The 22,169-nt window shown below is 40.3% G+C and overlaps 1 protein-coding gene across 5 annotated transcripts in view; it reads right to left on the reverse strand.

Annotated features, from left to right (window-relative positions):
• Positions 1-22,169, reverse strand: part of TPST1 (tyrosylprotein sulfotransferase 1) — a 141,419-nt gene that overhangs the window by 35,381 nt on the left and 83,869 nt on the right. The window contains exon 4 of one of the 5 annotated variants that reach the window (XM_031664894.1): positions 15,618-17,738. The exons of the other annotated variants lie outside the window; for them this stretch is intronic. Within the exon in view, the coding sequence (XP_031520754.1) occupies positions 17,718-17,738 (21 nt within the window). The 3' untranslated portion in view covers positions 15,618-17,717. Of the gene's footprint in view, positions 1-15,617; positions 17,739-22,169 lie in introns of those variants that run through there. 5 annotated transcript variants of the gene reach the window in all.

A 22,169-nucleotide genomic window follows, 5' to 3' on the forward strand; every position in this document is an offset into this window, starting at 1 on the left:
GTGAAACCCCATCTCTACTAAAAATACAAAACTTAGCCAGGCATGGAGGTGGGCGCCTGTAATCCCAGCTACTCGGGAGGCTGAGGCAGGAGAATCATTTGAATCTGGGAGGCAGAGGTTGCAGTGAGCCAAGATAGCGCTACTGCACTCCAGCCTGGGTGACAAAGCAAGACTCCATCTCAAACAAACAAACAAACAAAAATTAAAGACACTGTATAGGCAGCTGGGCACAGTGGCACATGTCTGTAGTCCCAGCTACTTAGGAGGGTGAGGTGGGAGAATCACTTGAGGCCAGGAGTTTGAGACCAGCCTAGGCAACACTGGGAAACCCTGTCTTGGGGGGAAAAAAAACTTTAAAAAATTGTTTAAAACCATTGTATAGTATTCTCTTTTGCTTAATTACACTTTAAAATGTTGATGAGGGAACAATAAAAAAATCCAGATACCAAAAAAAAAAAAAAGAAAAGAAAAATGGCAGTGATATGGCTAGGCTTTGTTTGTGTCCCCACCCACATCTCATCTTGAATTATAATCCCCATAATCCCCACGTGTCAAGGGAGAGACCAGGTGGAGGTCACTGAATCACGGCAGAGATTCCCCCATGCTGTCCTCGTGACAGTGAGTGAGTTCTCATGAGATCTGATGGTTTTATATGGGGCTCTTCGTCCCTCACTTAGCACTTCTCCTTCCTGACTTGTGAAGAACGTGCCTTGCTTCCTCTTGACCTTCTAACATGATTGTAAGCGTCCTGAGGCCTCCCCAGCCATGCTGAACTGTGAGTCAATTAAACCTCTTTCCTTTATAAATCACCCCGTCTTGGGCAGTTCTTTATAGCAGTATGAAAACGGACTAATACAGGTAGAAAATCTAAGAAGTTCTCCCTAGCCGCCAACATCAAGACTTTGATATAAGAAAGAACACAGTACCTTTTCAAAACCAGTAATTTTAATCTTGTTTTTTTTTTTTTTTTTTTTGCCTGGAAGAACATTCTATATAAACCACATTTCAGATATGAGTGTTTTGTCTTTTTTTCTTTTTCTTTCTTTTTTTTTCTTTTTTTTTTGGAGACAAGAGTCTTACTCTGTCACCCAGGCTGGAGTGCAGTGGCACAGTCTTGGATCACTGTAAAACCTCTGCCTCCCGAGTTCAAGCAATTCTCCTTCCTCAGCCTCTCAAGTACCTGGGATTACAGGAACCCACCACCACGTTCAGCTAATTTTTAGTAGAGACAAAGTTTCACCATGTTAGCCAGGCTGGTCTTGAACTCCTGACCTCAGGTGATCCACCTGCCTCAGCCTCCCACAGTGCTGGGATTACAGGTGTGAGCCACTGCACTCAGCTGAAAATGGCTATCATTGTGCCAGCACTTAAAAGCTGAAATCTAGGTATCTTTTTTTCCCCGTTCTAAGTAGATTTTAATAAAAGCATGTATGTAAAAAGTTTATATGTAAAGGAAAATGTGCAAACCACAGCTAAACAGCTCAATGAAATTCTTTTTTTTTTTTTTTTTGAGACAGAGTCTCGCTCTGTCGCCCAGGCTGGAGTGCAGTGGCACCATCTCTGCTCACTGCAAGCTCCACCTCCTGAATTCACGCCATTCTCCTGCCTCAGCCTCCTAAGTAGCTGGGATTACAGGCACCCACCACTACGCCCAACTAATTTTTTTGTATTTTTAGTAGAGACGGGGTTTCACCGTGTTAATCAGGATGGTCTTGATCTCCTGGCCTCGTGATCCACCCTTCTCAAACTCCCAAAGTGCTGGGATTACAGGCATGAGCCACCGCGCCCGGCCAGCTCAATGAAATTCTATGGAGTAAACACAGATTGAGAAATAGAAGATGACCCAGTGGCCTTCTTTGTGCCTCCTTCTAGTCATAATGTATCCTTTCCTCCAATAAGAGTAACTCTGAACGTTACAGGAATAGAATCATACCCCATCCCTGATAACCTCCATTCTACTTTCTGTCTATGAATTTACCTATTCTATGTACCCCGTAAGTCAAATTATACAACATTTGTCCTTTTGTGTCTGGCTTATTTCACTTAGCACGGTGTCTTGAAGGTTCATCCATATTAGCATGTATCAGAATTTCATTCTTTTTTAAGGCTGAATAATATTCCTTTGTGATCTGTCTATCCATCTATAGCACATTTTGTTTATCCATTCATCTGTCAATGGACATTTAGGTTGTTTCCACCTTTCGACTGTTGTGAATAGTGCTGCTACGAACACTGGTGTACAAATATCTGTATTCCTGCTTTGAACTCTTTTGTATATATACACAGAAGTGGAATTGCGGGATCAAATGGTAATTCTATAATTTTTTTAGGAACTACCATACTATTTCCCATACCTTTTTTATTATAAGCATCCTAGGAGGTGTGAAGTAGTATCTGATTCTAGTTTTGATTCACCACAAATTGGGTGATTCAAGAGGAACCAACTCTGGCTGACTTAAACTACTAATTGGGTGATACAAATTTTTATTATTGGAGTTGCAAGAATTCTTTATATAATCTGGATACCAATCTCTAGATAGCATCTGTGGGTTGTCTTTTCACTTTCTTTATAATATTTACAACACAAAAGTTTTTAGTTTCGATGCAGCCCAATTTGGATTTATCTCAGGAATGCTAGGGTGGTTCAATGTAAGATAATCATCCAGTGTAATACATAATAATAAAATATAAAGAAAAACACATCATCTCAATACACACAGAAAAAACACTGGGCAAAACTCAACATCACTTCATAACAAAATACTTAGCAAACTAAGAACAGAAGAAAGCTTCTTTAACATGATAAAGGACATTTTATTTAACAATCCACAGCGGGCAGGGCATGGTGGCTCACGCCTGTAATCCCAGCACTTTGGAAAGCTGAGATGGGTTGACTGCCTGAGCTCAGGAGTTTGAGACCAGCCTGGTCTGGATAGATGGCCCAATCAAAGAATCAAAATAAAGTGAAAGAAATCACTCTAAAGAAACACAATTTTGCAAGTCATGTATCTGCTATGGGGTTAATATTCAGAATTATGTAAAGAACTTCTATAATTCAATGGCAAAAAATCAAATAATCCAATTTTAAAAATGGACAAAGTATTTTTCCCCAAAGATGACACACAAATAGACAACATGCACATGAAAAGATGCTCAACATCACCAATCAGCAGGGAAATGCAAATCAAAACCATAATGAGTTACCATTCATATCCATTAGAATGGCTACTATTTAAAAAAAAAAAAAACAGAAAATAACAAGTATTGGTGAGCTGTGGAAAACTGGAACCTTTGTGCACTACTGGAAGGGATGTAAAATAGTGTAGCTGCTATGGAATAACAGTACAGTAGGTTCCTGAAAAAATTAAAAATAGAACTCCCACATAATTCAGCAATTCCACTTCTGAGTATACACAAAATAACTGAAAGAAATAACTCAAAGAGATATCTGCACATCATGTTCACTGCAGCACTATTCACAATAGCCAAGAAGTGGAAGCAACCCAAACTGATCAATAGACGAATGGATAAACAAAATGTGGTACAGACATACAATGAAATACTATGCAGCCTGAAAAAGGAAGTCCTGTCACATCCTATAACATGGATGAACCTTGAGGACATTATGCTAACTCAAACAGGTCAGTCACAAAGAGACAAATACTATTTGACGCCACATGAGGTACTTAAATTGAGACAAAAGTAAAATAGGGGCCGCCAGGAGTAGGGAGGAGGGGAGAGGGGAGAAGAAGAATGGAGAGTTATTGTTTAATGAGTATAAAGTTTTCCATTTTTCAAGATTAAAAGTTTCTGAATCTGTTTCACAACACTGTATGTATGTTGAACACTACTGAGATGTACAGTTATAAGTCTTTAAGAGAGTGTATTTTATGTCATGTGTTTCTCATCACAATGAAAAAAAATCAATTCCAGGCAGGTTACAGATCTAAAAGAGAAGGGTAAAGCAATGAAGTTTTAATTAGACAACATAGGAGGATATATTCAAGGACTTGAATTGGAAAAAAGACTTATTAAATGGTATGGCAAAAGCACTAAACATAAATAAAAAGATTACTAAATTGGGCATTAAAATTAACTTCTAGTCTTCAAAAGACAGCCGTAAGGGAGAGAAAAGGCAAGGCAGATAGATGGGAGAAGTTATTTGAAATACATATACAGTGTACATATCAACACATGTAAATAATTCCTAAAAATCAATGTGAAAAAAGCAAACGATTCAAAAGAACACCAGGCAAAGAACCTGAACTGGCAATTCACAACACAGCCTACTAGTCAACGACATATGAAAAGGTGCTCAGTCTCAGTTACTAAGGAAATACAAATGTAAACCAAAATGAGACATTAATACACATGAGGAAGAAAACTACAATTTTAGAAGATTAAACTGTACAAGGTATTGGCAAAGAAGAACTGAAGTTCTTACACATCTGCTGGTTAGAGAGTAAACAGGTATAATCACTCTGAAAAACTCTTTGGCACTCTCTCTCAAATTTGCACCTACAGATACCCTTTGACCCATCCTTTTCAATCTCTGATAGAAAAGTTTATTAACTCAGCAGGCCCGGTTGCACATTCCCAAGACAGGCCTGTTTTCAGGATTGGCTACTGGCTGCCTCCTATCATAGAATGTTATGTCTGATAAGAAATGTTTCATGTGTCTGAGGCCTTGGGCCATGCTGTACTGGTTTAACCAGATAGTTTATGCTAACAATGTGATTTATGGTGGACACCTGCTTTTTCTCTGGGGATCTGGATCCTGACCCTGAAGTCAGTTGTACAGGTACTACCAAATGCCAAGATCGTGACTGACCCCTAATAAAAATTCTGGACACAAAAGCTCAGGTAAGCTTCCCTGATTGGAAACATTTTGTGTGTGTTGTCACACATGTTGCTGGGGAAATGAAATGTCCTGTCTGACGCCACTGAGAGGGCACATTAGAAAGTGAGCAGCTGGTTCCTTCCAGACTTTCTCCATGTGCCTTTCCCCTTTGATGATTTTTACTTCATATCCTTTTGCTGTAATCAACTATAATCATAATCATAAGAACTTCTGATTACTATGAGTGGTCCTGGAAACTCCCAGTATAACTCCCAGGCATATTCCCAACAAAAATGCATTATTCATGTTCACCAAATGATATGTACAAAGATACTGTGTATCAACATTAAAACAGAGCCAAACTAGAAAAAAAGTCCAAATACTTATGTAATTATAGCGTAATATTAAACAACAAAAATGAACAAGACCCAGTGTGGTGGCTCACAACTGTAATCCCAGCACTTTGCGAGGCCGAGGTGGGTGGATCATGAGGCCAGGAGATCGAGACCATCCTGGCTAACACAGTGAAACCCTGTCTCTACTAAAAATACAAAAAAAAAATTAGCCGGGTGTGGTGGCGGGCGCCTGTAGTCCCAGCTACTTGGGAGGCTGAGGCAAGAGAACGGTGTGAACATGGGAGGTGGAGCTTGCAGTGAGCCCAGATCATGCCACTGCACTCCAGCCTGGGCGACAGAGCGAGGAGTCTCAAAAAAAAAAAAAAAAAAAAAAAAGAATTAGAGTGAAGTAAAATACTCCCAAATATGCAAAGTCTGAGTCTACCATCAATTTACCTTTACTAAAAAAACTTCTAGGCTGTGCGTGGTGGCTCACGCCTGTACTCCCAGCACTTTGAGAGGCCAAGGTGGGTGAGTCACAAGGTCAGGAGTTTGAGACCAGCCTGGGAAATATCGTGAAACCCCATCTCTACTAAAAATACAAAAATTGGCCAGGCATGGTGGTGGGCACCTGTAGTCCCAACAACTCAGGAGGCTGAGGCAGGAGACTTGCTTGAACCCAGGAGGTGGAGGTGGAGGTTGCAGTGAGCCAAGATCATGCCACTGCACTCCAGCATGGGCAACCAAGCAAGACTCCGTCTCAAAAAAAAAAAAAAATTCTAAAGAATGCACTTGGGAGAAAAAATAGGAAACCAATCTGAGAAAGATGATCTTAGATGCAAGAAATAATTGTGAGCACGGGAAATAGTAAACATATACAGAAACATAATACTGTCCATATAAAGTAACAGTAATGATGTCTAACATATAGTGTTAAAAAAAAGAACTTAAATACTCAACAGTAATAGCATAAGCATTAAAAGGGTGGTTATCAGAGTTAGGATATTTGTGTGGGGATTTAAAAATATTGAATAACTTTATCAACTAGAGTTTGAACAGTAATATATATATATTTATTTATTTTTGAGACAGAGTCTTGCTCTGTCGCCCAGGCTGGAGTACAATGGCATGATCTCGGCTCACTATAACCTCTGCCTCTAGGTTCAAGCGACTCTCCTGCCTCAGCCTTCTGAGTAGCTGTGATTATAGGTGCTTGCCATCCCGCCTGGCTAATTTTTATATTTTTAGTAGAGACAGGGTTTCATCATGTTGGCCAGGCTGGTCTGGAACCCCTGACCTCAGGAGACCCACCCACTTTGGCCTCCCAAAGTGCTGGGATTACAGGCGTGAGCCACAGCGCCCGGCCTGACAGTAATATTTAAAGGTTAACAAAATAATAAATATGTGTAATGTCTAAAACAAGGGAAGAGGGAATTTTTTTAAATTATGCAAAAAGAAACAGGCCACAAAAGCACAAAAGAAGTGGGAGAAATGAAAAAGCATTTGAAAATATAGTTTTAAAAGAGGGACAATAGGTCTGCAATCCCAATAAACGTAAAAGCCCTACACTTGCCAGAAAAACAACATAGGTAAGATTAGACTAACTACAACTCTAACTATAGGCTATCTATTAAAAAAAATTAAAACACAAAGACTCAAAGAATGAAATTTATAAAAACGATATACTAGGGAAATTATAACCAAAAAATATTGGGGATAACTATAGTAGTATCAAACAAAATAGTTTTTAAATAGGCTTCCCAAATTTAGCAAAAACAAACAAAACATAGGATGCCTAAATTTGAATGTTAGATAAATAACGAATAATTTTTTCAAAAGGAATGACGAATATTTAATTAAATGTTCAATTCAGCAAGCTAGAAAAGGAGCAACAGAATACAGCCAAAGAAAGTACTACTTCAAAATACTAATTAGAGAGACAAACTGGTAGTAAGGTTATCCTCAAAATAGGCAAACCCCCTGCCAAAATTGTATAGATAGCATAAATCAGTAATATTAGGACCAAGAAGTACATATAACTAAAGATACAGATTTTTTAAGGCATTCACTAAATACTACAAACAACTTTATCACAAGTGGTGCAAGATCAGAGATAACCAGCTCCGCACATGTTTATGTCTTTCCATGCCAGACTTTTTTTGTTAACTTTTAAGTTCAGGGGCACATGTACAGTTTTGTTCTATAGGTAAACTCATGTCATGGGGGTGTGTTGTACAGATTATTTCAGCACCCAGGTATTAAGCCTAGTACCCATTAGTTATGTTTCCTGATCCTCTCCCTCCTCCACCCTCCAGTACACCCCAGTGTCTTGTTCTCCACCATGTGTCCATGTGTTCTCATCATTTAGTGCCCCCTCATAAGTGAGAACATGTGGTATTTGGTTTTCTGTTCCTGTGAACAATGCATAATTTTTGCAATATGTAGAACATACTTACACTAAAAAAGTACTCAATGTTTATCTGAAATTCAAATTTAATTGAGCATCCTGTATTTTATTTAGCAACTCTACTTTAAGACAAAAAGCATTTTTAGTGATAGTCGTTACATTACAATAAAACGTTCAATTTGCTAGAAAATGGTAATGAATCTAAATTTGTAAGCTCTCAAAAAATAGCCTCAAAATAAAGCAAAATTTGACAACTTTAGAGAGAAATGAACAAATCTATCCACAAAGTGGGAGATTTCGACACAGCTCTTTCAATTATTTACAGACCAATGATACAAAACATTAGCATGAATTAAGGGCTACATAACTGTCAAGTTTGACTTCTGGGCTACCAATAAAACCCAGCACCCATTAATTAGTGAATACACATCCTTCTCAAGAACACATACACAGTAAGATTCACAAAAACTGACCCCATCTTAGATCATTAAGCTTCAACAACATTTTACAGAATTAGTATAATTTAGACAATATTCTTTAACTATATTATATTTAAATTAGAAATGAGTAACAAAAATGTAACTTAGAAAACCCTTAAGAACACATTCTAAATAATTTATGAACACAAATAATTTTAAAATATTCAGCTCAAAACAAAATTAAAATAATTTTAAAATTACGCAGTGAAATCAGAATTTTTTTTTTTTTTTTTTTTTTGAGATGGAGTTTCGCTCTTGTTGCCCAGGCTGAAGTGCAATGGTGTGATCTTGGCTCACCGCAACCTCCACCTCCTGGGTTCAAGTGATTCTCCTGCCTCAGCCTCCTGAGTAGTTGGGATTACAGGCATGTGCTACCATGCCTGACAATTTTGTAGTTTTAGTAGAGATGGGGTTTCTCCATGTTGGTCAGGCTGGTCTTGTGCTCCCAACCTCAGGTGATCCACCTGCCTCAGCCTCCCAAAGTGCTGGGATTACAGGCGTGCGCCACCACACCCGGGCACAATTTTTTTTCTTGTTATTCTTGCCTGATTGAACTTAGAATCATTTTAACAACGGTAACCCCCTACCCCTACTCCCTCCCTAATTCCATTAGATTGCTGGAATTAAGCAGACACATTCATGTGGCAAGAACCAAGATATTTATACTATTCGATCTTCCCATCTAAGAACATGATCTGAAGTCTCCATTTAGTTCTTGCGCATCAGAGATCTTTTTCTTTTCTTGTCAGATTAATAAAATCTTGGCTAGTGTGCTGGTTATACTACCACTCCCACAACCCCCAGACACCCTCTGTGCCCCAGGAGGCCAAGCTCTCCAGATTGCATCACCCAGGCTTTCTTGCCCTTTGGCTTACGGTTAGGCAACCGTGAGCACTACTAACAGGTCAGAGCAGCAGCAGGAAGAACTCAGCTGATTCCCCCAGCTCCGTCTTGACCTTGCCTCTGTGCTGCCAGTGGCTGTTTTTCTCTAGAGACACAGCACCTGTAGGTGGTTCCTCCTCTATTAATTCCGGTTTCATGAGTCTGATAACTATGTGCCCTCCCTTTGCCCCTGCAGGTCTAAGGGTGGCAATGGCTTCCCATTGTTGCTAGTTACTGGGTGCTTCACCATTCCTTGTTGATTCCCTTATTGTGGCCACACCTTGGTAAGTCATTCCTTTGATAAACTCTTCTCAACTGAACTGTTTTGAATGGGTCATTTGCTTCTTTTCATTATCATAACAGATACAATTAGGTGTTGAATTTTGTGACAAGGATCATTCTTTAGAATACCATGAAATGGAGCGAGCAGTGGAGTTGGAAAAAAGCAGTATTTTCCAACTATCATAACTGCATCATTGGTGTGGATAAGAATAATCAATGGATGCTAATCTAGAGTGTAAAGCCTGATGAAAAGCAAGATACAGCCACGTGCCACATAATGACATTTTGGTCAGTAATAAACCACACTTATGACAGTGGTCCCATAAGATTATAATTCTGTATTTTTACTGTATCTTCCTGTGTTTAGATATGTTTAGATAATACTTATCATAGTGTTACAACTGCCTACAGTATTCAGTACAGTAACAAGCTATACAGTTTTGTAGCCTAGAAACAATAGGTTACACCATACAGCCTAGCTATGTAGCAGGCTATACTATCTAAATTTAAGTAAGTACACCCTATGGTGTTTGCACAATGACAGAATCACCTAGTAACACATTTTTCAGAATGTATTGCCATCGTTAAGCAACGTATGGCTATTTGCACAGTCTTCAAGTTTTTTCCACACTGATTGCTTTTATTTTTAATTAATTTATTTTTGAGACAAGGTCTCACTCTGTCACTCAGGCTGGAGTGCAGTGGTGTGATCTCGGCTCACTGCAGGTTTGACATCCTGGGCTCAGGCAATCCTCTCACCTCAGCCTCCTGTAGCTGGGACAAGAGGCACATGCCACCAGTCCTGTAGAGAGGGGGTCTCCCTATGTTGCCTAGACTGGTCTTGAGTTCCTGGGCTTAAGTGATCCTCCTGCCTCTGTCTCCCAAATTGTTGGGATCATAGGCATGAGCCACAGGGCCCCGCCACTGATTGCTTTTTAATTGAAAGGGAGAAAAAAGTAACCATAGAGTGGAGACATTGAAAAAACATATTTACTGTGAGATTGAAATTAACATCATCAGTGTGACAGATGAACATCATATGCCTTCAAATGTGGATACCTTGAGAATGAAACCACACAATGTACCTAGTATTCTGGCCTCATATGCATAACCCGCAATAATAATCAAGAGGAAACATCAGACAAACCCAGAATGAGGAACACTCTAAAATAACCTGCCAGCATTCTTCAAAAAAATGTTAGTATCATGGAAGACAGAGAGCATCTGAGAAACAGTTACAGATTAAAGAAAACTAAAACAATATAAAACTATATACATGATGTGATCTTAGACTGAAACCTGTACTGGCAGGGGAGAAAAAAACTACAAAGTCCATTTTGAGATAACTAACAACATTGAAATATTTTATAAGGAGAGAGAAAGAGAGAGAAGACAAACACATGAATCTGGGAAACAATACACAGGAGTTCTCTGTATTATTCTTACAGCCTTTCTGTAAGTTTTAAATTATTTCAAAAGAAAAAGCACCATGAATATTGCTCCACTACTGTAGTTTTTAACTCTTTGTTTCATTAAATCCTGGAAAATACGATGAACGGTATAGATTCTATTCCCAGGAAAATCAACTTGCATCAGCACATAGAGGTCTACATATTACTGCAGGGAGTTCCAAGCCCACACAGGCTAAGGATCACTGCCCACTGCTCCATCATTTTCTAACATTTAGTATTTGCAAAAGAAAATTTTGTAGCCAGCATAATTAATTTTATTTTATTATTATTATTATTCTTGAGATGGAGTCTCGCCCTGTCACCCAAGCTGGAGTGTAATGGCATGATCTTGGCTCACTGCAACCTCCAACTCCCGAGTTAAAACGATTCTCCTGCCTCAGCCTCCCGAGTAGCTGGGATTACAGGCGCATGCCACCACACCCAGCTAATTTTTTGTATTTTTAGTAGAGACGGGGTTTCCTCATGTTAGCCAGGCTGGTCTCAAACTCCTGACCTTGTGATCTGCCCACCTCGGCCTCCCAAAGTGCTGGGATTACAGGCATGAGCCACCATGCCTGGCCGTCAGCATAATTTTTGTTTCTTTGTTGAGAGCTCATTTTTTTGTGCCTTGATATATGCATGATTTTTTTTTTTTTTAGGATCCTTAAAATCAAAAGAAAATCAGCAAAATATGTCTAGGTTACAGACACGTTTTCATAATGTTGTTTAGAATATAGTGAGCTCTTTTATTCTTCGGGTCATTTTCAACCCTGGAAAGTCTTCCACGATGACACATTTGATTCATGCTTTTGTTCCACTTCTGTTGTCTCCTTTGCAGACATCTATTAGTCACCAGTTAAATCTCTTTTTTTTTTTCATAGGTATCATTTTCTCTTATCTATCAATCATTTTCATCTCTATCCTTCTCCTGTACATTCTGGAAGAGCATCTAATGTATACTCTCCCTATCATTAATCTGATTTTTCGTAGTGTTACTTCTACAGTAATCTTCGGGTAATCTTTGGGTTTAAGGAAACGTCACAATACAATCAATGATCAACTTAGTGGAAAATTTCCCTATTCTTTAGCACAGAGCTTTTCATATGTTCACTTTAAAGGGATTTTTAATTACAATATTTTAATAGATTTTTAAAAAGGTAATTGGGGAAATTATTTCAGGCACTGGTAATCAGACACCAAGTTAACCTATAAGTAAGTATCTCCTCTCATATTTTCTCCTGAATTAGAGCATGGGGTAAAAAACGACTTCTAATACTGATTTATTATATTCTCATTTATAGACACTATGTTTTTTAAGAGTTGAACACTACTGTTTAGAACAGTCACTCTGAATGTTCAGAATAGGCATTTGCTGACCTAAAGAGAAATGATTTCATTCTTTAAAATTCCAAGGAAAACTGTATAAATAGCTATCCAACTAAATCTCTTCACTGCAAATGTTCTCTTGCTCTCAAAAAGCACTCTCACTAAAGAAGGCAGAAAGAGAAGGATGAGGGGAACCTATTTCTTTTGTTTAAGGAACTGAATTTCCCATAGACCTTCAGATGGGATCACAGTTGTAAAAGACAACTAAAATGTATGAAATTCTCAATGGCATAGGCAAGTGGAATTTGTGCTTGTACACAAAACCAACAAAGGACTGGATCCTTTGACATTTAATCTGGTAAGTAAACGTATAGGAAACCCTACTTTACACAGCAAATACGAGTGCATGAAACTCATTAGCCCCTAAAGAACTTCTGGTAAAAAACACAAATTATTGGGATACAATTACGGAATGACAGTGCCAAAGCTGGGAGAGAAGATTAGAAAGGTTTGACTTTGAAGAATAAATCAAAGGGCACAATCAGGCCTTGACAAGGCTATTCCTGTGGGGTAGTCTCAGACTTTCAGGCTGGTCCTGTGGACAAATTTTTAGGTTTCTAACAGTTTTTAACCCTTTAAAACACAGTAAAACATTTTTCTCCCATCTTATTATTATTTCATTTTCTTCTACGGCATGTCTTTTCTCTCCAATCCAATTACCTGTATTTTCCTCCTGGATACAAGCCAGATCTTTGCATCTCCTAATGCATTAGAAGGTAGTATTCCAAAAAGCAACTATTTAGTAATTGCTTGTTTAATAATCAAAGACTTAAAGTGATGTATCAGAAGAAAGACTAAAGTATTCTGAGAGATGGTAAAATGTTCTACTTTGAACTTCCTTATATATTCTTTACAGAATGCCTGCAGGAATCAATTCAGCCTTCTTTCAAAATAAAACAAAATGGTTGGGCACGGTGGCTCACTCCTGTAATCCCAGCACTTTGTGAGGCCGAGCTGGGTAAATGACTTGAGCTCAGGAGTTTGAGACCAGCCTGGGTGACACAGTGAAACCTCGTCTCTACAAAAAAATACAATAATTAGCTGGGCATGTTGGTGCATGCCTATGATCCCAGCTACTCAGGAAGCGGAGGTGGGAGGATGGCTTGAGCCCAGGGGAGTTTGAGGCTACAGTGAGCTATGATCCTGCCACTGCACTCCAGCCTGGGCAACAGAGCAAAGAGTGAAACCCTGTCACCAAAAAAAAAAAAAAGACAAAATGTTTCAATAGGGGAAAAAAAAAAATCCTGCCAAGTTGAGGAAATGAATTTAACTCTACAGTTGTTGCTTTGAAGGTCTATGAAAATTTTGAAAGAATGAAATAATAATTTCCTTAACTAAAATTTAGGCCAGGCAAAGTGGCTCATGCCTATACGCCTATAATCCCAGCACTTTGGGAGGCCAAGGTAGGAGGATCACCTGAGCCTAAGAAGTCAAGCCTGCAGTAAGCTATGATCATGCCACTGCACTCCAGAGCACTCTGGGCAACAAAAGCGAGACCCTGTCTCATAAATAAACAAACAAACAAACAAATAAATAAATACTCTTCAAATCTAGGCACAAGAAATAAAGTGAGAAGTAGCTAAAAATTAATCATACTTCAAATTCACCAAGTATGGTGTTAGTTGGAATACTCCTACTACAACCCAGAAACCCAATTCAACTAATACAGTCAAAAAGGGAAATGTTTCCCGGAAGTGGACTAGGACGTCTCACATAACTGTGGCAAGGGCAGAGCTGGAGATGATCTTCATGGACAACCAGAACCAGGACCTCAACCCCTGCCGGACACTCCCTTGACCTCTTTGGCTCTGCTTCTCTTGATGGGTTGACTTTATTCCCTTATTTTAAAAATTTTTTTTATTTTTTTATTTTTTTGAGACAGTCTCGCTCTGTTGCCCAGGCTGGCGTGCAGTGGCGCGATCTCGGCTCACTGCAAGCTCCGCCTCCCAGGTTCACGCCATTCTCCTGCCTCAGACTTCAGAGTAGCTGGGACTACAGGCACCCGCCACCAAGCCAGCTAATTTTTTGTATTTTTAGTAGATACGGGGTTTCACCGTGTTAGCCAGGATGGTCTCGATCTCCTGACCTCGTGATCCGCCTGTCTCGGCCTCCCAAAGTGCTGGAATTACAGGTGTGAGCCACCGCGCCCGGCTGACTTTATTCCCTTATACACTGAAGAACACGACCCCATTTGCAGTGAACATACAGTAATAGAACTGAGTACGAGTATCTCAAACACACAACAAGAAGTCCAGATGTGAGGTAGATGGACAGTCCTAAGCCCAGAATCAAGGGAAGGCTTTGTCCTAATCTTCCTTCTGTCACCTTCAGTGTGTTGATGATAACTTCTCTTAGGATCAAAAAGTGGCTGCAGCAGGGCTAAGCATAATGTTCTTCCACAGCAGTGTTCAAAAGCAGGAAGGAAGGAGTAAGCTCTTTTCACAAAATTCTTTATTTTCTAAGAAAGCTAAATCTCTCCAAGAAAATCCCTAGCAAATGTCTCCTTATCCAGACCTAAGAATGATTAACTGGGAGTCTAATGCCTTTAAAGGTCTGCTAGAAACATTTATCACTGGCTACTATCTATTCTTTCTGAGGGCTGCTACCTGTGAGAGTTCAAGACTACCTTTGCTAGCGAGGCAAAGGTGGTCTTCTCTTCCTCCCATAACCTGTTTTGCCACCATAATTTGTTTGGCCATGATCCAAGCCCCTGTTCTTTCTGTAATCTCAGGGTGGTATAAAAGTCTCAATCATCAAGCCATTTGAGTTTTTCTTTAAAAAAAATTGTGCAACTCTCATGCATACATGTGCACATAAAATTTGTAAGCTCTTTCCCTGTTAAAAAAAAAAAAAATCTCCTTATGTATCACTGGCTATAAAAAATTGGTCAAGTGGTCATTTCACCCACAAGAGTGTATGGGAAAATGAGTATCTGGCAGTTTTAGCTCCTTTTTTTTGTTTTTAAAAGAAATAGTCTTTACTAACAGGGAAAAAGGAACAAGTAGTCAGCAGTGTCTAAAACTTCCAGCAACAGTTCCTGTGCCTTATATCTAGTGGCCCTCCCCACCAGAGACAAACCACCTTTCTTTCCTTGGTACCACTTCACAGTCCCAGGGAAAGACCTTTATTTGCCTAGGTTGGGTCAAGAACCACCCTGCTATGACCGTCGGAGGGCTAGGGTCATTGTGCTAGATTTTGCCCATTTGTACGTGCAGAAACCTAGGAAGTGTGTAGGAATGAATCCTAAGAATGTTAGACCAGACAAGAAGGAATGTAACGTTGAAGCTTAGATGCCAGAACCTCCTTGGTATACTGTAAATAAAAGTTATTCAAGCCAGGTGCAGTGGCTCACGCCTGTAATCCCAACACTTTGGGAGGCCAAAGTAGGTGGATCACCTGAGGTCAGGAGTTCCGACACCAGCCTGGCCAACATAGTGAAACCCTGTCTCTACTAAAAATACAAAAATTAGCTGGGCATGGTGTCGGGCGCCTGTAATCCCAGCTACTCAGGAGGCTGAGGCGGAGAATTGCTTGAACCCGGAAGACAGAGGTCGCAATGAGCTGAGATGGCACCATTGCACTTCGGTCTGGGCAACAAGAGCAAAACTCAGTCTCAAAATAAAATAAAAGTTATTCAAAAGGTTAGAAAATAAGGAATACTGGAGTGTATTTAATATGTATGACTGATCTGTTCACTCATCTCCTAACTACATCCCAGGAAGGTCTAGAGAACTCACTCCTTCACCAAGCCTTTGAGAAATACACTGGTGAAGGGGGAAACAAAATCCTAAAAAGCTCTTTAGTGCTTGTTCACTGCAGGCTAGAAATAATAACGGGAAAGACTGTCAGAGAAATAGACTCCCTGAACCCAAGGGAAAGATGAAAAGATCTCTGAGTCACAGGAGCCAACTGGTGACGCTTCATGATAGAAACAATGGGCACATGGCTACACTTTATAAGCACGTGCAGAGGTAGAGTAGGAAAAGAGAATGGTGTGAGTTGTAGAGATCTCTGGTGGTGGCTGATTGGTGATGGTGTCCCTAGGACTTACAGAGATGGGTAGCATACTAAAGCCATACTTCAGGGGTTACACTAGAGCTGCCTCTCTCTACCAAAATATTACACCAAAAGTAATACTGCGTTCCTGGAGAAACTGCAGAGATTAGTATTGCCAACAAAAACTTAAGATACAGGATGATACTTAATGAGTGGTGACTCCTATTACAACTGCTGTTCTAGATGTATTAACTTTATTAGAGAAAATCAACATAGCTCCTACTATCTAAATGTAGTTATTGATCCAGCAAGCACTTCTTCTCTATATCTGTTAGTAAAGATCATCAGAAGTAACATCTTACACCAAAGGGCTACAGCAACTCTCACTACAGTATTCTGTCATAATCTAGTCTACGGGAACCCTGATCATCTCACTTCTGTACAAAAAAAGCATACTGGTCCACTATACTGAGACATGTTAACTGGACTTAATTAAACATGAAATAGCCAACACCCTACCTACTTTGGGAAGACGCATATGTGTCAGAGGTTAGAAAATAAGCCCTGAAAAAACTGAGTGGTCTGTCACCTCTGTGAAATTTCCAGGGATTCAACAATCTAAGAAAAAGAATAAGATATTTCTCTGAGGACAAGTTGGTACACCTAGTATCCCCTTCCAATAAGAAATAGACTCAACACCTAGTGATCTTCTTTGGGTTTTGGAAAAGACATATGTGCTGTTTTTGAGTTTTGTTTCATTTGGGTTTACTACTCATATGCATTTACCAAGTAACCCATAAAAGTGGCATTCTGAGTAGGGTCCAGAGCAAAAGATGACTCTGGAATAAGTTCAGGCTGCCCTGCAATCGTATCATATCTGAGGCCGTATGATTCAAGAGATCCAGTGGTGTCTGAAATGTCTGTGGGAGACCGCAGTGCTGTGTGGAGGTATGGCAGGCCCTAGAGGTGAATCACAGTATAGAATCCTAGGATTTCAGAGCAAAGCTATGCTAACTTCTGGAGATCATTACTCTCCCTTTTGAGAAAGAGCCCTTGCTTGCTACTGGGACTTAGTAAGGACTGAACACTTTACCACTGGCTAACAAGTTACCCAAGTCGCTTAGGCTGCTAATCATACACTCCAAGCAGTGTACATGATTGCACATTTTGTCTCAAAGGAGTGACGGCTATTGATATGAATCCACACTGATTTGTGGTCAGTAGCAAATGGTTTGACTGGAAATTCAGAAATTCAGAATAAGTTGGGAAACTTGTGGTACGATGTAGAAACGAGCTATGTCAATAAACTATTCTCAAACAGGACAAAGTGTTAGAGTATTTGTGTCCCATGTAAATGATGACCAATGGATAATCTCAGCAGAGGAGGCTCTCAATAACCAAGTGGACAAAATGACTCATTATTTTACCAGCCACTGTTTCCCTTGCTCAGAAGGCTAATGAACAAAGTTCATATCGTACTGTGAGAGCAGTAGGAATGAAGGTTATGCATGTGCTCAGTGACACTGGCTTCCACCTGTCAAGGCTGACCTGACAACAATCACGACTAAGTGTCCAACCTGCCAACAGGAGAGGCCAACAATGGTGCCCCGATAAAGCGCTGCTCCCAGGGGGTCTGGGCAGCCATCTGTAGCAGGATGATCACACCGGACCGCTTCCATCCTGAAAAGGACACTGCTTTTACTCAGTGAAGATTTCCTTCTCTGCCCACATTTCTGTCAAAACCAGCATCCTTTCCCTTACAAAATATCTTATTCACCATAATGGCATTCTAAACAGTACTGCTTCTGGTCAAGTACTTCTTTTAAAGTGAATGAAGTGGGCCTGGTGTGGAGGCTCACGCCTGTAATCCCAGCACTTTGGGAGACCAAGGCAGGTGGATCATGAAGTCAGGAGATTGAGACCATCCTGGCTAACACAGTGAAACCCCATCTCTACTAAAAATACAAAAAACTAGCTGGGCGAGGTGGCGGGCGCCTGTAGTCTCAGCTACTCAGGAGGCTGAGGCAGGAGAATGGCGTGAACCCGGGAGGCAGAGCTTGCAGTGAGCCGAGATCATGCCACTGCACTCCAGCCTGGGTGACAGAGGACAGAGCGAGACTCCGTCACCAAAAAAAAAAAAAAAAAAAGTGAATGAAGTGGAGTTTTGGTTCCTTTATGGTAAGGTTAAGCCAACTACATCCCATAAAGTTGTTTCTCCCTCTAATTATAAGTATAAAGTTTGAGCAAACTTTTAAAAAATAACTACCTTGGGCTGGTCACAGTGGCTCACACCTGTAATCCCAGCACTTTGGGGAGGCTGAAGCGGGTGGATCACCTGAGGTCAGGAGTTGAAGACCAGCCTGGCCAACACAGTGAAACTCTGTCTCTACCAAAAATACCAAAAATTAGCCGTGCATGGTGGCAGCTGCCCGTAATCTCAGCTACTCAGGAGGCTGAGGCAAGAGTCGCTTCAACCCAGGACGGGGAGGTTTCAGTGAGACGAGATTGTGCCACTGCACTCCAGCCTGGGCACCAAGAGCAAAACTCTGTCTCAAAACAAAGCAAAGCAAAACAAAACAAAACAAAAAACTACATGAGGATCTGGAAAGTAAATAAAAGTCGGCAGATTGTGGAGGGAAGTAAAAAGTTGGAGAAGTGACCTTACAGGGTGAGTTTTCTGTTTGTTTATTTTTTTCTCATCAGGTTTTTCCTTGAGGGTGGGACAGCTTCAGTCACTAAGCAGCACACATAGGTGGCTAAAACTCTGATAGGAATTGTTTTCTTTCTGGTCAGAGGAAGCAGGGAAAGGAGCCAAAGAAAGACAGGGAGTCAGAGAAAACTCCTGGAGCAGAAACAGCAGGTGAAGGAGCTCTCCACTTTTATGTATGCATCTACACGGGTCTCAGCTTAACCTCTGAATCACACATGCACAGGACAAACCCAAACCAGGTTAGCAAAGGCTTTGCTTTGATAACTGAATTAAGATTTGAACCACTGCCTGCAAAAAGCAAAACAATGTATAATCCAGCCTACCTGGGTTGATTGCCTGCTAAAACAAAAATAAATGCATTCACAAGGGTATTATAAAGGAACCCAGAGTCTATACAAGATAACAGTCATTATGTCCAGTCATTATGTCCAGAGAGAGAGAGAGAGAGAGAGAGACGCACACACTCCAGCCAGTCCAGTGCTGTAATCTTATATAATATAATCATGCAATCACATATCTCCCATCACCTCTGTTGTATTCTATTTGTTGCAAACAAGTCACAGGTCCTGTCCACATTCAGGTGGAGGGAATCACTAACGGGTGTGGACAGAGGAGGAATCAAGGGGTCATCACATGAAGAATAGAAAAGAAGTTATCACTATCAATTTGACAGACATTAGAAGAATTCTAAGAAAATACTGCAGCTTCCTGCCAACAAATTTGACAACTTAAGTGAAATGGCCAAATTACTTTAAAAAACAAAATTTATCAAAATTGACACAAGGAGAAGAAAATCGGAATAGCCCTATATTCACTAAATATTATCAAAATTCTTCCCCAAAAGAAAACTTCCAGCAGCTGTGGACTCTCCCAGTTTACAGGTCTTAATCCTCAAGGGACAAGTGCTTCTTTGGGGGAGACACATTATTTCCACTGAACAGAGAGCTGAGACTGTTAACCCAGTAATTCTTGCTCCTCATGCCACTCAGACAAAAGACAAGTAAGGTAGGTACTATAATAGCTAGGCTGATTAATCCTGATTATCAAGGAAGAACCAAGTTTAAAATACACAACGGGAAAAAAACACTCAATGGAAGAAGGAAAGAAATTGCCTGGAACCTAGGATTTTCTATTACACTTGTTTATTATGGAAAGTTAACGGGGTATTAGAGCAAAACGATATGGCCATTTATTGGTACATACACCCCAGAATGAAGGTTTAGGCCACTCCATAAGGCAAAGAACAAAGACCATCTGAGGTGACTACTGAGGACCAAAGGAACATGGAATGGCTAGAGGAAGAAAGAAGTGACAGATATCTGCTATGATCACATGAAAGGTACAGAAAATGAGAACTACAATAGTTTGGCAGATATTCTTCTTTGCTTTGATATGAATATATACTGAATATATTAATTAATTATTTTTTCCACTTTTCCCTGTCTAATAATACTCTTTAATATAAGGTGTATTGACTCTGGCTGGGCACGGTGGTTCATGCCTATAATCCTAACACATTGAGAGGCTAAGGCAGCAGGACTGCTTGACGCCAAGAATTCAAGAGCAGCCTGGGCAACACAGTGACACCTTGTCTCTACAAAAAGTTAAAAATAAAAAAACATTTAGCTAGGTGTGGTGGTGCACACCTATAGTCGAGAAGCTAAGGCAGGTGGATCGCTTGGGCTTAGGAGTTCATGGATGCAGTTAGCTATGATGGCACCACTGCACTGCAGCCTGGGCAATAGAACAAGACCTTGCCAAAAAAAAAAAAAAGAAAAAAAAGGGAATGGCTACCTCTGTATCTCAGTATATCTAAGTTTTTAGGGTATCAAAGAGAGGATGTGACTCAGCTAGTGGAATACATTCATATCAGCCAGAAATGTACAAAGCACAATATGAAATACAGCATCTCCTCTTTGAGGGAGTGGTTAGCATGCTTTCAGTTTGCTAAGCGAGAGTTACATCATGTTAAGCAGAGCATTAGCTTTATCTGGCAGTTAAATACGGTTTAAATAGGTGTGTATGTAAGCCAGGCTGGCAAAGGAATGGCCTATGCTGGATGGTCAACTGGCACCACCACCACTGCTGTCTAGGACAGAAAATTAAGTCTCCCAGAATTCCTTTCCCTGTGTGGTTCTGAGTCAGAGGCTTCTATGAGTTTTAGAAGGTGGAAATGAAGCAGAAGCCATTATTTTTAAGAGGTCAGGGCAGTCAGATGCAGTCGCTCCACTGGCCTCTCCTAAAGCTCCACTTTATCCCCATGGCAGGCTTCAAAGACCTTTCCTTGGGCTCCCACACTGAGTCCTACCTTGGCAGCAAGAGGCAGTTTCCTAGTACTTCTCTGCCCCTATAGAGCTGCAGGTTTCAGTCATTGGTGCCTATTCCTCTAGTCTTCCAACTGTAGCTGTATCCAGCTCATTCCCTACTCCTATTTTAAACAACATGTCCAGTATACAATAAAAAACGTGCAGACCTTCACTTCTTTAGTCCTCCCACATTTGCATAAGCCTTAATTAATACATTAAACCCCTCACTCCTATAACACTTACAGTGGCTCAATGTTTCCCTGACTGAGCCCAGACTGATACGTAGTCATAAAGTGCTGCCACAACCTCTGGGGGTTTGCCTCTGGGTAATGGAGCATTTCTCACCTACGACAGAATCCTTGTGAGCTGAGTCATAACTCCAAGAGCCTCATATCTGAAGATCCCTTTTCTTGGCATATTCTTTTTCCATGTGTAAGGTTATTTTGCTAATAATAATCATTTATTGAGCATCAAGTAATTGTCAAGTATTAAGTCTGGCACTCAGGCTACAAAATGCAAATGGTATCTTTGTCCTTGAAAATTCTTTACTTATTTATTTTTTAAAAAACTTCATATACAAGCCAGGTGCAGTGACTCATGCCTGTAACCCCAGCACTGTGGGAGGTCAAGGTGAGTGGATCACCTGAGGTCAGCAGCTTCAGACCAGCCTGGACAACATGGTGAAACCCCGTCTCTACTAAAAATATAAAAATTAGCCAGGCATGGTGGCGCATGCACCTGTAATCCCAGCTACTCCAGGGGCTGAGGCAGGAGAATCGCTTGAACGCAGGAGGCAGGGGTTGCAGTGAGCAGAGATCGTACCACTGAACTCCAGCCTGGGTGACAGAATGAGACTCCGTTTCAAAATAAATAAATACATACACACACAGCTGTTTTTCTAAATACAAATGGTAAAACATAACACTGACCATATCTTAGAGATCCTCCCACATCATTACTTTTAAAACTCTTATTCTGTTGAAGGGATGCATAGCCTTTTTTTTTTTTTTTCAGACCAGAAAGTTGTTACCGTAACTAAACAAAGACTACAGCATCATTTTGAACTGTATTAACAATTTCAATTGAAGGCATGTC

The sequence above is a fragment of the Papio anubis genome, chromosome 4 (assembly GCF_008728515.1).
Source record: "Papio anubis isolate 15944 chromosome 4, Panubis1.0, whole genome shotgun sequence".
NCBI lineage: Eukaryota > Metazoa > Chordata > Mammalia > Primates > Cercopithecidae > Papio > Papio anubis.